A 13,522-nucleotide genomic window follows, 5' to 3' on the forward strand; every position below is an offset into this window, starting at 1 on the left:
TCAGTACATCAGAAATGGAAGAGAGCAAAACAATCCAAGGCCAAACGAAGGTGAGCTGTCTTGGTGAGGGTTGCTGTACGTAAGAGCGGTGCCGGCCCGGCCCTGGTGGGCGGTCAAGAACAGGAATTCTCTGGGCAAATCCTGAGAACCACGGGTGATCGCTGGCGCTGGCCTCTCCGCCGAGGCGATAGGTGGCGCTGTGGCCAGACGCGGCCGCCCGGTCCGCGCGGCGCCGCTCTCTGGGCGAGGTGTGGGAGTCGCCCGGAGAACCTGTGCGGGCCCGCTTCGGCCGCTCCACTGACTTGGTCCCTCTCGGCGTCTGACTCTGCACTCAGTCCAGCACCATGGGCAAGAGGGACAACCGGGTGGTGAGTACCTGGCGGGGGAAACAATGGGGCGACGTGGGGCCCGTGGCAAAAGAGCAGGACCCCTCACTCTTCCCGGCCGGGCCTGAGGGTCGGTTGTGGCGCTAGAGCCGGAGCCCGAAGCCCCAGCTCCCCCCGCCCCCACGCCAGCTCCAGAGGCGCGTGCGCCGCGCACGCAGTTGGCGCCTTCGGGCAGCCCCCTCACTCTGCCCTCCTTCTTTCCTTTTCCCCCTTGTCCCCCTCTTTGCTCTGTCACCCCCAGCCACGTCGCGCCTTTTGGCAGTGCCCCCGCCCCCCTTTTTAGAGCTGCAAGAGCTCAGGGAGACCTGTCCTCTCCAGTACGTTAGTCGAAAGTCTGAGGTTCATGGAGGCCCCGGGATTCGCCCCGCTTCTAAGGGTCTCGCACCCCACCTCTGCGCCCTTCTGGTGCGCACCCGGGCGGGATGGAGGTGCGGAGGCCTCCTACGCGGCCCTCGCACCCCCGGCCTGCAGCACTCCCAGTCCTTGCGCAGGCGTGCTCCCGTTGGAAAGCCAGGGTGGACGTATTTAGCTTGGTGTGCGCAGCGCCCAGCACTGCCTGGTGCGCAGGAGGCCCCGTGAAAGAATGAATGGCATGAAAATAGTTGACTCTGGAATCAACTTAGAATGTTGACTGTTGGAATGTCAGTTTTTGGTCGCTCGGGAGTTGAGTGACAGGATAAGTTGCTTTTCTCTGAGCCTCAAATTCTTCTTTAAAAGGAGATCAGTGTTATACCTTCAGCCTAGTTGAGACCACAGAAAGGAAGATGGTCAGGCAAGTGCTTGACAGGAAAGTTATTAGTCTAGTAAAAGAAATACATAAATAATAGAGTAAGAAACGATGTCTGATAGAGAGTTGAGGTTCTGAGGGCATTTAAAGGAGAAGGTACTTGTGATAGGTGGAGATGGGAAGAAGGCATTGTAGATGGCTACTTCATTGGTTGGTTTGGAAAACCCACGTTATGCATTAGATTGGATGGGCCATAAACATGAAAGGTTAGCAATAAACTTAGGTGGTAGTCTTACGCTTCCTGGGCTTGCCTATGACGGAGTTTTGACCACTGCGCACCAAAATAAAAATAAGTGCAAATTAAAGCTAATGTACGAAATTGAATGAACTGACTCTTTCTCAACGATTATTTCCTTTGTGCATTATTGGGGTTGGGGGTTCTAAATGATCTTTGCTTTTAAGAAATGATGATATTTGCCATCTTCAAAACGTTTGTTTTAATTTTATGTATTATTCATAAATCAAAGATGTCTTAGAAACAACCATAGTGAATGTTGATTAAAAGGTTGAGGAATGTTCTTTTCTCCTGCTTCCCAGGCTATCGATCAGAGCTTTTTGTATCCTGATTCTCAAAGCGTTGAAATGGTGTTCTGCTGCTACAATCTTTAGGCTTGAAGTGTTCAGTGTTTTGGCCCTTTAATGTGCTTGGGCCTTGAATGTTTTGAAAATTATCAGGCTTTGGGTGCAGTTGCATAGAGACCTAAGATGTTTTGTTTTACTGGGGAAATGTGTGGTTTAAAGCATCCCTTTAAAGCATTTGAAAAACTTTTCAAGTGAGCGTCATTTACACCTAGAGCATTTTGATAACTGGGCTTGGCTTATTACTCTGTATGGTGTCCTGGCACTGAGTGTTCTGGTGACATTCTGTTTGCATTTCAAAGGTTGTGGGAATGAAAACATGAAATTAAGAGGTAGAAGACACTCAAATTCGGTATTCCATTATATGGAGGAAGAGATGGAATTGTTTAAACTGGGACCAAAACTTGGGTTATCTGACACTTACTTAGTTCAGTACATCATTAATTCTTCATTTTAAATAACGAAATGAAAATGTTGGCATTTTTTCTTCTTACATTGATAAAATTATAGTTTTAAAAATGACGGAATTGCTTTTTAAAAAACTTAAATTTCAGTTTGAAAGCTTTTTAAAAAATAGACTATATTTTAGCTCAGCTGGTATGGCTCAGTGGTTGAGCGTAGACCCATGCACCAAGAGGTCACCGGGAATCCGGGCAGGGCACATGCCTAGGTCGTGGGCCCGATCCCCAGTTGGGGGCATGCAGGAGGCAGCAGATTGATGTTTTCTCTGATGGATGTTTCTCTTTCTCCCTCTTTTCTTCCTGTCTCTCTAAAAATCAATAAAGAAAAAAGAAATTTTTAAAAATAGACTATATTTTAGAGCAGTTTTATGTTCACAGCAAGATTAAGCAGAAAGTAGGGTTCCCATATACTCCCTGCCCCCACATGTACACAGCCTCCCCCATTATCAATGTCAGTGTCCTGCTGCTCCAGAGTGGTACATTTGTTACAATTGATGAACTGACAGTTGACATACCATTTTCACTTGAAGTCCATAGTTACATTAGGGTTTGCTTTGGTATAGAGCATTCTTGAACAGGTTTTTGTTTGTTTGTTTGCTTTTTGATTGAACATTTTAATTCTCAAGATTTGTAAAGGGTCCTTAAATTCATGATGGTCACTCTTTGTTCTCATTGTTTTCCAGAAGTTTCCTTCATGTTTCTTTTCCCTGTTACTTTGTGCCCTCTAAATAGATGTATCTGCTAGATAAAAATAGGTAACCAAAGTAACAAATGAACTTCTGCACATTTTGTCCTTAGTTTTTACTGCATGCTCTTTCCATCCTGCCCACTTACATTCTTTTGAGCCCAGTTTGCCATCCTGAGTTTCAAAAACAAATTGTTTTCTGTTACCCAAACTGATACAGAAGTTACTTAAACTCATGCAACAGAATTTGAAGCCACAGACAATTCTAGTTATATATGAATGTGAGCATTTGACAGTATTTAAAGCAACTAAGTGATGTTTCAAGAAATTGCACGATTTCTTTAACTGATGCCTAACTACCCACCTCCTTAATGTTAGGAGTATTCTTTTTCACAATAAGGCATAACAAGGGAAAGGGCTTTACCTTTGTAAAATAGTTACCTTTTTTTGTTTTAAAAACCTTTCTCTTATATAGTAAAAGCATTGTTGCTTAATGATTATGAGCACAAACTAACAAATATTTTTCAAGGAGCCTAGCACGTGAGGTGCACTTAATACATAATTGAAATAAATAACAGAGATATTTGGAGTGTACTTAAGCAGACTGAGAGTAGTGTTTATGGTCAGAAGCTTCAATGTTAAGCTTTATTGCATACTCAATGATAATCTAATGTAATTGTACTATAAATTGTTTATCAGTAATGGCCCTAGCATGTAAATACACTACTTTACTGTTTTATTTTACTCTGAAAAATAAACAAGATGGGTTGGTATATACTTTGGGAAAGCAGTTTCACAGTAGACATTAATACATAAATATGTTAATGTATTTTTAAGGTAAATTGAAGACTAAAACATGGTAGGTGTTGTGTTACGATTTTTTTAAATTAGAATGAAATTATTGCCATTGCACTATTTGTGAATTTGTACTTGAAGACAGTTCAGCTCTCTAAATTGTAGTGGCAGTATTGTGATTGAATTTTTCACATTTTGTTTACTATTAATATTATTGTAAGGAATCGGGGGCACCGCCGAATAAAACAGAGAAGAGACTGGAGAGCCAATCAGCCGAATAAACAGGGATCAGGTTTTATTGGGTACACTCCGGGTGGGTTCACAGACTCCGGGGGTCGAGTCCTAGAAGCCGCGCTCAATGTAGGGGCTTGTGTCTTTTGTATCTGCCTGTTGTAGCTGGAATTTGTCCCTTAGCGTTTGGCCCTGTGGGGGCTATGCATGGAGCCTCTGGAATGTGAATCGATAAGAGCAAGATGGGAGTTAATCTACAAGCTCGAGGTAGGCTGTTCAGGGTGGGAGACAAGGCTGAGCAAGCAAGACAATGGTCGAGCACTTTGCCTGGCGCCAGTCCCCAGGCCATTGGACATTCCCGACTCTGTGATAATGACAAAGGGGCGCAGGTATCTTTCTGGCTACTTCGAGCTGGACAGGGGCGGCGTTAGGGGAGGGGGCCCATGTCGGCATGATCTGGGCCTGAGGATCTGGTGAGAGGTTGATAATGGCTTAGCATCAAGATCTCGTGCACCGTCTGGCTGGTGAAGGCCTTCAGTCGGTTTTGTAGTAGGGAGGAGAGTAGTCGCAGGAGACAGGGTCCGAAGGCTAGGGCCGAGGACTGGGGGTGATAGGCCGCATGTAGTTTTCATTTGATGCCAAGAGAGACCGAGACCGCTTCAGTGACCTTGGAGATGAAAGCTGGCCTGTTGTCTGATTGTATGGAGTTTGGCAGCTCGAAGCGAGGGCTGATGTCTTTCAGTAGGTGAGTGGCTACGGTTTCTGCAGTCTCTGAGGCGGCTGGGAGGGCCTCAATCCAACCTGAAAAAGTATCAACCATGGCTAAAAGATATTTTAGTTGTTTGTGTTTAGGCATATGAGTGAAGTCTATCTGCCAGTCTTGTCCTGGCAGGTGACCCCGCTTTTGGTGTAGGGGCCTGCGCACATGGCAAGCTCCTTGGCTGTTGGACCTGGAACAGACAGAACATGAGGCATGTGCGGCCTGGATAGCCGGCCGGAGTTTGTCGGGGTGGAGGATTGGAGATAAGAATTGGTGAAGGGCTTCGGGGCCTATGTGGAGAGACTTGTGGATCTCCGACAGTATTTGCAGACTTTGGGTGTCTGGAAGAATTAAGAGATCGGTAAGGCGGTGGGGGGAGAAAACCTGGAGAGGCTGTTGTAGGTTGATCTTCAGTGCCTCCGTGGTGAGTTCTGCCGCTGCTGCGAGGGCCTGGAGGCAAGGCTGCCATCCACGAACAGTGGGGTCCAGCTGCTTTGAGAGGTAAGCAACAGGGACCAGAGTGGGGCCGAGTGGCTGAACCAGGACCCCTATGGCTAAGTGATGTTTTTTGTCTGTATAGAGGAGAAAAGGTCATTGGGGATTGGGAAGAGCAAGAGCTGAAGCAGAGCACAAAGCCTCAAGGAGGGTCTGGAAAGCCTGGCGGACCTCCTTAGGGGAGGTCAGGGGTCCCTCGGGGGTGTCTCTGGCTGCCTGGTAGAGTGGTCTGGCTAGGAGGGAAAAATTGGGGATCCAGTGCCTGAAGAACCCCATAAGCCCAAGAAAGGACTGAATTTCCATTGCCGAGGTCGGGGGTTGTAAGTCCCTAAGGGCCTGCAACCTGTTGGAGGTGATTGCCCGGTGTGTCGGAGTGACTAGATAGGTCACTGAGGGAGTCGCGATCTGGGCTTTCTGTGCAGACACCCGGTAACCCTTGGTGTAAAGAAAATTGAGGAGAGCGGTGGTGGCTGAGATATTATCTCCTTCAGAAGGGGAGCAGATGAGAAGATCGTCTACATATTGGAGAAGAGTGGATGGGGACAGATCACATTCCCTTAAGTCCTGAGCAAGAGCCTGACCAAAGAGGCGTGGACTGTCTCGGAATCCTTGAGGGAGGACAGTCCATGTTAACTGTTGGGAAATATTGGAGACTGGATCTTCCCAGGTGAAAGCAAAGAGAAAATAGGAATCAGTATGTAGCGGGATGGTAAAGAAAGCATCCTTTAGGTCAAGAACCGAGAAATGAGTAGTATGGGGGGGAATATGAGAGAGGAGGGTGTAGGGGTTTGGGACTACAGGGGAGATGGGTATAAATTAATTATGCAAAGGTCTTGGACAAGGCGGTACTGCCCCGAGGGTTTCTTAACAGGCAGAATGGGGGAATTACTGGGGGAATTGGTAGGAATGAGGAGGCCCTGGCTTCTGAGTTTAGATATAATGGGGTGGAGTCCTAGTCGGTGAGCCTGAGAGATGGGAAATTGGGGGTGATTGGGGTAAGATGATGGGTTTTTTAATTTGATAAGGATGGGGGCGTGATGTGAGGCAACCGAGGGGGTGTTTGTGTCCCAGACCCCAGGGTGGACTGCTGGTAAGAGCTGGACCGCGGAAGCTGAGGCAGTAGCCTGGGTAGGGCCAAGAGAGTAAAGCTATTAGATGCGGCTGCTGGGGGAGGAAAGAGATGGTAGGTAGTATGGAGTTTAGATAAGATATCTCTCCCCAAGAGTGGAACTGGGCAGGCAGGCATTACTAAAAAGGAATGGGAGAACGGGTGGCCTTCGAAGATGCAGCTAAGTAGGGCCGTTCGTTTGGGGGTTGTAGGGAGCCCATCAATTCCCATAACCGAGACCTGGGAAGGAAAAGTGAGGCCCGAATGGGAAGGGAGGACAGAGTAGGTAGCCCCCGTGTCTATTAAGAAGGAAATAGACTTACCCGCTACCTGGAGCATGACCCTGGGCTCGGCGAGGGTGACTGAAGTCGCAGAACCAGGGCCGCCTCAGTCGTCCATGAGCCCTAGTAGCTCCAATGCTGGGAAATCCTGGGTCTCATTTCCCCCGCATTGAGGTGCTGAGGATTGAGCCAGGGTCGGGCAGTCCGACTTCCAGTGTCCCATTTGTTTGCATTGGGGGCAGGGCTTGGTAGGTGGCCTGGGCTGTGGGCAGGCTTTGGCCCAGTGGCCTTCCTTGCCGCATTTGAAACAGGCTCCTGGAGGCGAGCGAGGTCCCCCTTTTGGGGCCTGGTGTCTTTTCGGGGCCCCTGCCGGCCGTAGGGCAGCTACCAGAGCCTGGGTTTGGAGGCTTACCTTCTGCTGGAGCCTCGCCTGGCGGGCTGCTTCAGCCGTCTCCTCCCGGGCATTAAAAACCTTAAAGGCCATTTTTACCAGGTCTTGGATGGGAGCTTCGGGGCCCTCCTCAACCTTCTTGAGCTTCTTTCTGATATCAGGGGCGGACTGGGAAATGAAGTGGGAGGCAAGGATAGTGGCCCCGTGGGTGTGCGGGACCGGGTGTGGGCAGCGACAGGGGAACTGAGGGAATTATCTGGCGGGGGGAGCAGAGTGTATCCAACAAAGTCTGAATATAAGGGACTTCAGAATCTTTTCTGGTGCCTTGTGTAGACTCTGAGAATATCCCAATTTGGAAAAATTTTTGAGGAGACACCCGAGGGGGGTCTTACGATTGAGTCTGGATTCGGAATTGCCCATGGCAACAGATTAGAGGGGCTTTGAGTGTCGGGAGAGCGGACATCCGAAAGGCGTCCCTTTTGAATGTCCGTCCCCTGACGGATGTCTGTCCTGGATGGACAGGGTGGTCATGAAGAAGCCTCAGGCGTCCCTCGAAGCAGCTTCAGACCCGGAGTTCCTGAAACTCCGGCGGAGAGGCGGGGGCGTCCCGACTTGGCCAAGGTTTGGACGGGAGACCCAAGCCCTGGACGGACGACAGATCAAAACCCCAGAAAAAAGCGAAACGGTTTTGGAGCCTGGCTCCAATGGGTTTGGAGACTGGCTCCGAAAACCCCAGAGAAAGAGTGAAACGACTTATGGTTTGGGAGCCTGGCTTCGAAGTCGGTGCTGGGTCGAGGGAGATTCCGAATCCAGAAGACGGGGGGCGGCGCAGGGAGAGGAGGGGACTCTCGTCCCGACCAAAAAGTCCCGGGCCGGGTCACAAAACCCTCCTCCCGGGTTTCGGCACCAGATGTAAGGAATCGGGGGCGCCGCCGAATAAAACAGAGAAGAGACTGGAGAGCCAATCAGCCGAATAAACAGGGATCAGGTTTTATTGGGTACACTCCGGGTGGGTTCACAGACTCCGGGGGTCGAGTCCTAGAAGCCGCGCTCAATGTAGGGGCTTGTGTCTTTTGTATCTGCCTGTTGTAGCTGGAATTTGTCCCTTAGCGTTTGGCCCTGCGGGGGCTATGCATGGAGCCTCTGGAATGTGAATCGATAAGAGCAAGATGGGAGTTAATCTACAAGCTCGAGGTAGGCTGTTCAGGGTGGGAGACAAGGCTGAGCAAGCGAGACAATGGTCGAGCACTTTGCCTGGCGCCAGTCCCCAGGCCATTGGACAATTATGATCATGTTTGTGTGGTTTGTTTCTTTTGTTTTTCTTTTATAAAGGTAATGAGTTATTTAAAAACAAATTTTCTCAGTGTATGAAATGATGAAAAGTGGACATCTCTCTTTACATTGTGGTGCATATTCATGTAGGTTTTTAAATATTTATAGCTATTAATATATCTTATTTTGGGATAACTTGCTTTTGCTTTTCACTTGAGAAATCTTGACATCTTTCTATCAGTTACTATAGATCTATCTCATTCTTTTTTTTTTTATTCTTTATTGCTTATAGAGAGAGAGGAAGGGAGAAGGAAAGAGAAACATTGATGAAAGAGAATATCGATTGGCCACCTCCTGCACGCCCCCCACTGGGGATTGGGCCCACAACCGGGCATATGTCCTGACCAGGAATTGAACTGGTGATCTCTTGGTGCATAGGTTGATGCTCAACCACTGAGCCACACCAGCCGGGCTATCTCGTTCTTTTTAATGGCTACATAGTATTTTATTTGGGGGTTATCCTTTTTGTTGTTTTATTTTATTGATTTTAGAGAAAGAGGAAGGGAGAGGGAGATGGAGACAACAATGAGAGAGAACATTTGGCCCACAACCTGCCATGAGCCCTGACCAGGCATCGAACTGGCGACCTCTTGGTGCATGGGTCTACTCTCAACTACTGAGCCACACTGGGTGGGTGATCTGGGGAATATATTTTATTTTATTTATTTTTTAAATCTTTATTGTTGGATGTAAAATGTATTACAGATGTTCCACATTTTTCCCCCATTGACCCCCTCCTCCCCACTCTCGCCCCCCTCCCACCTTTTCCCACACTATTGTCTGTGTCCATTGGTTATGCATATAAGTTCTTTAGTTTATTTCTTCCCACCCCCCCAACCCCTTTCCCTTTGAGGTTTGTCAGTCTAGCAATGAATTTGTACTTTTTTTTTTTTTTTTTTGGTACAGATAGAGTGGGAGGGAGGGAGAGTGAGAAACATCGACGTGAAGGGACACATCGAGTGGCCGCCACCCGCACGACCAACCAGGGCCGGGGACAAACTGCAACCGAAGTACGTGCCCTTAGCGGGAACCGAACCCGGGTCTCTCCGGACCGCAGGCCGACGCTCTAACCGCTGAGCCAAACCGGCCAGGGCGAATTTGTACTTCTTAATCCCTTCACCTTTTTCACCCATTCCCCCAACCCCTCCCCCCCCCAACTGGCAACCAACAAAATGTTCTCTGTATCTATGAGAATGTTTCTGTTCTACCTGTTCATTTTGTTTGTAGATTCCATTGTTGATATATATGTGTTCATTGCCATTTTGTTTGTTCATATATTTTATCTTTTTCTTCAAAAAGACCCTTCATCATTTCATATAATAACAGTTTGGTGGTGATGAACTCCTTTAACTTTTTCTTGTCTGGGAAAGTTTTTATATGTCCATCAATTCTAAATGACAGCTTTGCAGGATAGAGTAATTTTGGTTGTAGGTTCTTGCTTTTCATCACTGAATATTTCTTGGCACTCCCTTCTGGCCTGCAAAGTTTCTTTTGAGAAATCAGCTGACAGCCTAATGGGAACTCCCTTGTAGGTAACTAGCTGCCTTTCTCTTGCTGCTTTTAAGATTCTCTCTTTGTCTTGAACCTTTTGCATTTTGATGATGATGTGTCTTGGTGTAGGCCTCTTGGGGTTCATCTTGTTTGGGACTCTCTGTGCTTCCTGGACTTGTATGTCTGTTTCCTTCACCAAGTTAGGAAAGTTTTCTGCCATTATTGTTTCAAACAGGTTTTCAATTTCTTGTTCTCGCTCTTCTCCTTCAGGCACCCCCAAGATGTGAATGTTGACACGCTTGAAGTTGTCCCAGAGGCTCCTTACACTATCCTCATTTTTTTGGATTCTTTTTTCTTTTTGCTGTTCTGATTGGGCATTTTTTGCTTCCTTATATTCCAAATCGATGGTTTGCTACTTGGATTTATGTACTCTATTATTGAAGCTGTGTAAATTATTTTTTTGTTTCAGTTAATGCCTCCTTCAATTCTGACTGTATCCATGATTTCTGACTGGTCCTTTTTTATGCTCTTGAGGCCCTCCCTAAGTTCACTGAGGTTCTCACTGAGTTCATTGAGCATCCTTATAAGCAGTATTTTGAACTCAGTATCTGTTAGGTTGCTTATCTCCATTTCGCTTAGTTCTTTTCTTGGGGTTTTGTTCTGTTCTTTCATTTGGGACCTGTTTCTTTGTCTCCTCATTTTGGCTGCCTCCCTGTGTTTGTTTCAGTGTATTACTTAATGAGAGGTATGGGGCTCGCTGAGACCAGATGCTGCTCATTTGAAAGAATTTAGGAAAAACCTGAAGCAGGATCCAAGACCGGCCAATCCTATGGTTAAGCAAGTGGCAACAGCTTGGGTGGGCTTGAAAGTTGGGTGGGGTGGGGCGGGGCCTCAGGGAGTCACCAGGGCGGGGCTACCAGTGTGAGCCAGGTTGCTGGAGTCCCAGATATGGCCACTGTCTGCTGCCCCAGGGAAGGGCTCACCAAAGGAACAAAGACCTCTAACAGCACGTTTGTCCCGGAGAAAGCCCCCTCTCCAGCCCTCGCTCCAGTGCCAAACAGCTCAGTTCTTCCCTGTATGACTCTGGTGCCCCTTGAGCTGCCTCCCCTCCAAGCTTAGAGGGAGTGAGTGCCATTAGTTTGCGCGTGGGCCCTTTAAGAGGAGCTGCCTGGGGCTCCAGCCACTTCAGCTTCCCTGAGCCTCAGTTCCCGCTGGTTTTTCCAGCCAGAAGTTATGGGGACTTCTCTTCCTGGTAATTGAACGCTGAGCGGGGCACCTGGTGTGTTTCAGGGACCCCTCAGTCCTCAGGAAGGACCTTCCCAGCCGAGGTATCCTCCTGATTTTTATCCGCCACGCTTGGGTGTGGGACCAGCCCATCGCACCACCACCCCTCATACCAGTCTGGATGTGGCTGCTGCTTTAATTTCGTATTCGTAGGACTTCCATTCAGCTTGAATTTAGGCGGTTTTGAATGATGGTTGTTCTGTAGTTTAGTTGTAACTTTGAAGTGGTTGTGGGAGGACGCAATACCGCGTTTACCTACGCCGCCATGTTGACCTGGGAATATATTTTAATATACTTGATGAATTTCATTCTCATGGCTATTTGAATATTTTCCTTTTTTCCCCCCTATATTTGCATTCTTTGGAAATAAACAGTTTTTATGATTTCATTTAATATAATTTATTTTTGATTGTTGAAATTGTTATATCTGTCCCCCTTTTTTCCCCATTGACCCCCTCCTTCCTGCTCCACCCCCACCTCCTGCCTTCCCCAGCCTAGTGTCCGTGTGGATTGGTTGTGCATATATGCATCTAAGTTCTTTGGTTTATCTCGTCCCACCCCCCATCTCTCTGAGGTTTGTCAGTCTGTTCTCTACTTCTATGATTCTGGATCTCTTTTGGTTGACAGCTTATTTTGTTTATGATGTTCCACAACTAAGTGAGATCACATGGTACTTGTCTTTCTCTGACTGGCTTATTTCACTTAGCATAATACTCTCCAGGTCCCTCCATGTCATCTCAAAGGATAAGAGATCTTTTTTTCTTACAGCTGTATAGTATTCCATTGTGTATGTGTACCACAGCTTTTTCATGTACCATGTACTGATGGGCACTTGGCCTATTTCCAGATCTTGGCTGTTGTAAATAGTGCTGTTATGAACCTAGGGGTACATATATTCTTCCTGATTGATGTTTCAGGTTTCTTATGATATATTCCAAGAATATCACTGGGTGGAATGGCAGTTCCATTTTTTAATTTTTTTGAGGAAACACCATTTTATTTTCCATAGTGGCTGCACCAGTCTGCATTCCCACCAGCAGTGTACTAGAGTCTCCTTTTCTCCACATCCTTGCCAGCATTTGTTTAAGGATTTGTTGATAGTCACCATTCTAGCAGGTGTGAGGTGATATCTCATAGTTATTTTCATTTGCGTCTCTCTGATGATTGGAGATGTGAGCATTTTTTTATATGTCTCCTGGCCATTTGTATGTCCTGTTTGGAGTTTTTCTGATTTTAAACATAAAATATTTTACTATTGGTTATTGCTAAAATTATGACATGATACTCCTGTTTTTAAAATGATGAACTTAGTCCGGTGTGGCTCAGTGGTTGTCGCCGGTTCGATTCCCTGTCAGGGCACATGCCCAGGTTGTGGGGCATGCACAAGGCAGCCAGTCGATATTCTCTCTTATCGATGTTTCCATCTCTCTCTTCCTCTCACTTTCTGTCTCTATAAAATCAATAAAGAAAAAAAATATTTTTTTAATAAAATAAAATGATGAACTTAGCTTACACAGTGTACCTGCTTCTGGTTAGGGTTGTCATTGTCATTAGCTGTCATTGTCTATTTCAGCCTCTATTGATTGTCATACTGCCACCTGAAATTCTTGGCAAAGGCAGTTGAATGCAATGTTTGAGGGCATAGCAGTTAATATAAAAATATTATATGCCACTTGTGTTTAACGTTGCATTTGATATCCACAATCTAGCCCTTATTCTGTAACATCTCTGACAATAGGAGCTCTAGAAAAGTATGTTAAAAGTTTAACTTTTTCATCCCAAGTAATTAGGCAGTGTCCAATTGAATGGAAATAGTTCTCAGTATCTGTTGTTTATAGTGGTTTTATGCTGTTTACTCTGACAGAGAAATATAGAAATATATAACGAATATTGGTTATGAAGGTGGAAAATGTTGGTCGTTTTTACAGATTTTGTTAAGTAAAATGCAACAAATATATTGTCTCCTTTTGCTTCTTTTGGAATGTTTAGTATTAGGTTCGAGGCCTTAAAATCAATCTTGAAAAATAGTCATTTTTCAACCACAATTCTTTTTGTAAATGTTGATTGGCTTGAATTAAATTTGGAAAACAATATAAGGACCAAAAGGTTGAGACTGAATTAATAACAGATTTTATGTCTGTAGCAAAGTGAATTTTAATAAAACAACATCTCTTTGCTAAACACTGTAGTTAACAAACGCGCTTTATTTCTCAGTGTGTCTTTGAAAAATGTGTCCTGCAATAGTAAGTGCAGTATAGAGAGCATAATTTAATGTTTGTAGATTTTTTTATTGTGCTAAAATATAAATAGTGTAAAGTTCACCGTTTTAAACATTTTTAGGCGAATAGTTCAGTGGCATTTAGTGCTTTCACAGTGTCTACAACTGTTACAATGATCCATTTCCAGAACTTTTCATCATCCCAAACAAAAAGCTCTGTACCCGTTAAACATGAACT

At 46.0% G+C, this 13,522-nt stretch overlaps 1 protein-coding gene across 2 annotated transcripts in view; it reads left to right on the top strand.

Annotated features, from left to right (window-relative positions):
- The first annotated feature begins 261 nt into the window (after window positions 1-261).
- Window positions 262-13,522, top strand: part of FAM133B (family with sequence similarity 133 member B) — a 34,206-nt gene continuing 20,945 nt past the window's right edge. For both annotated transcript variants that reach the window (XM_036247306.1, XM_036247304.1), the window contains exon 1: window positions 262-368. In XM_036247306.1, coding sequence (XP_036103199.1) covers window positions 345-368 — 24 coding nt within the window. In that variant the 5' untranslated portion in view covers window positions 262-344. The remainder of the gene's footprint in view (window positions 369-13,522) is intronic.

The sequence above is a fragment of the Molossus molossus genome, unplaced genomic scaffold (assembly GCF_014108415.1).
Source record: "Molossus molossus isolate mMolMol1 unplaced genomic scaffold, mMolMol1.p scaffold_m16_p_7, whole genome shotgun sequence".
Classification (NCBI taxonomy): Eukaryota; Metazoa; Chordata; class Mammalia; order Chiroptera; family Molossidae; genus Molossus; species Molossus molossus.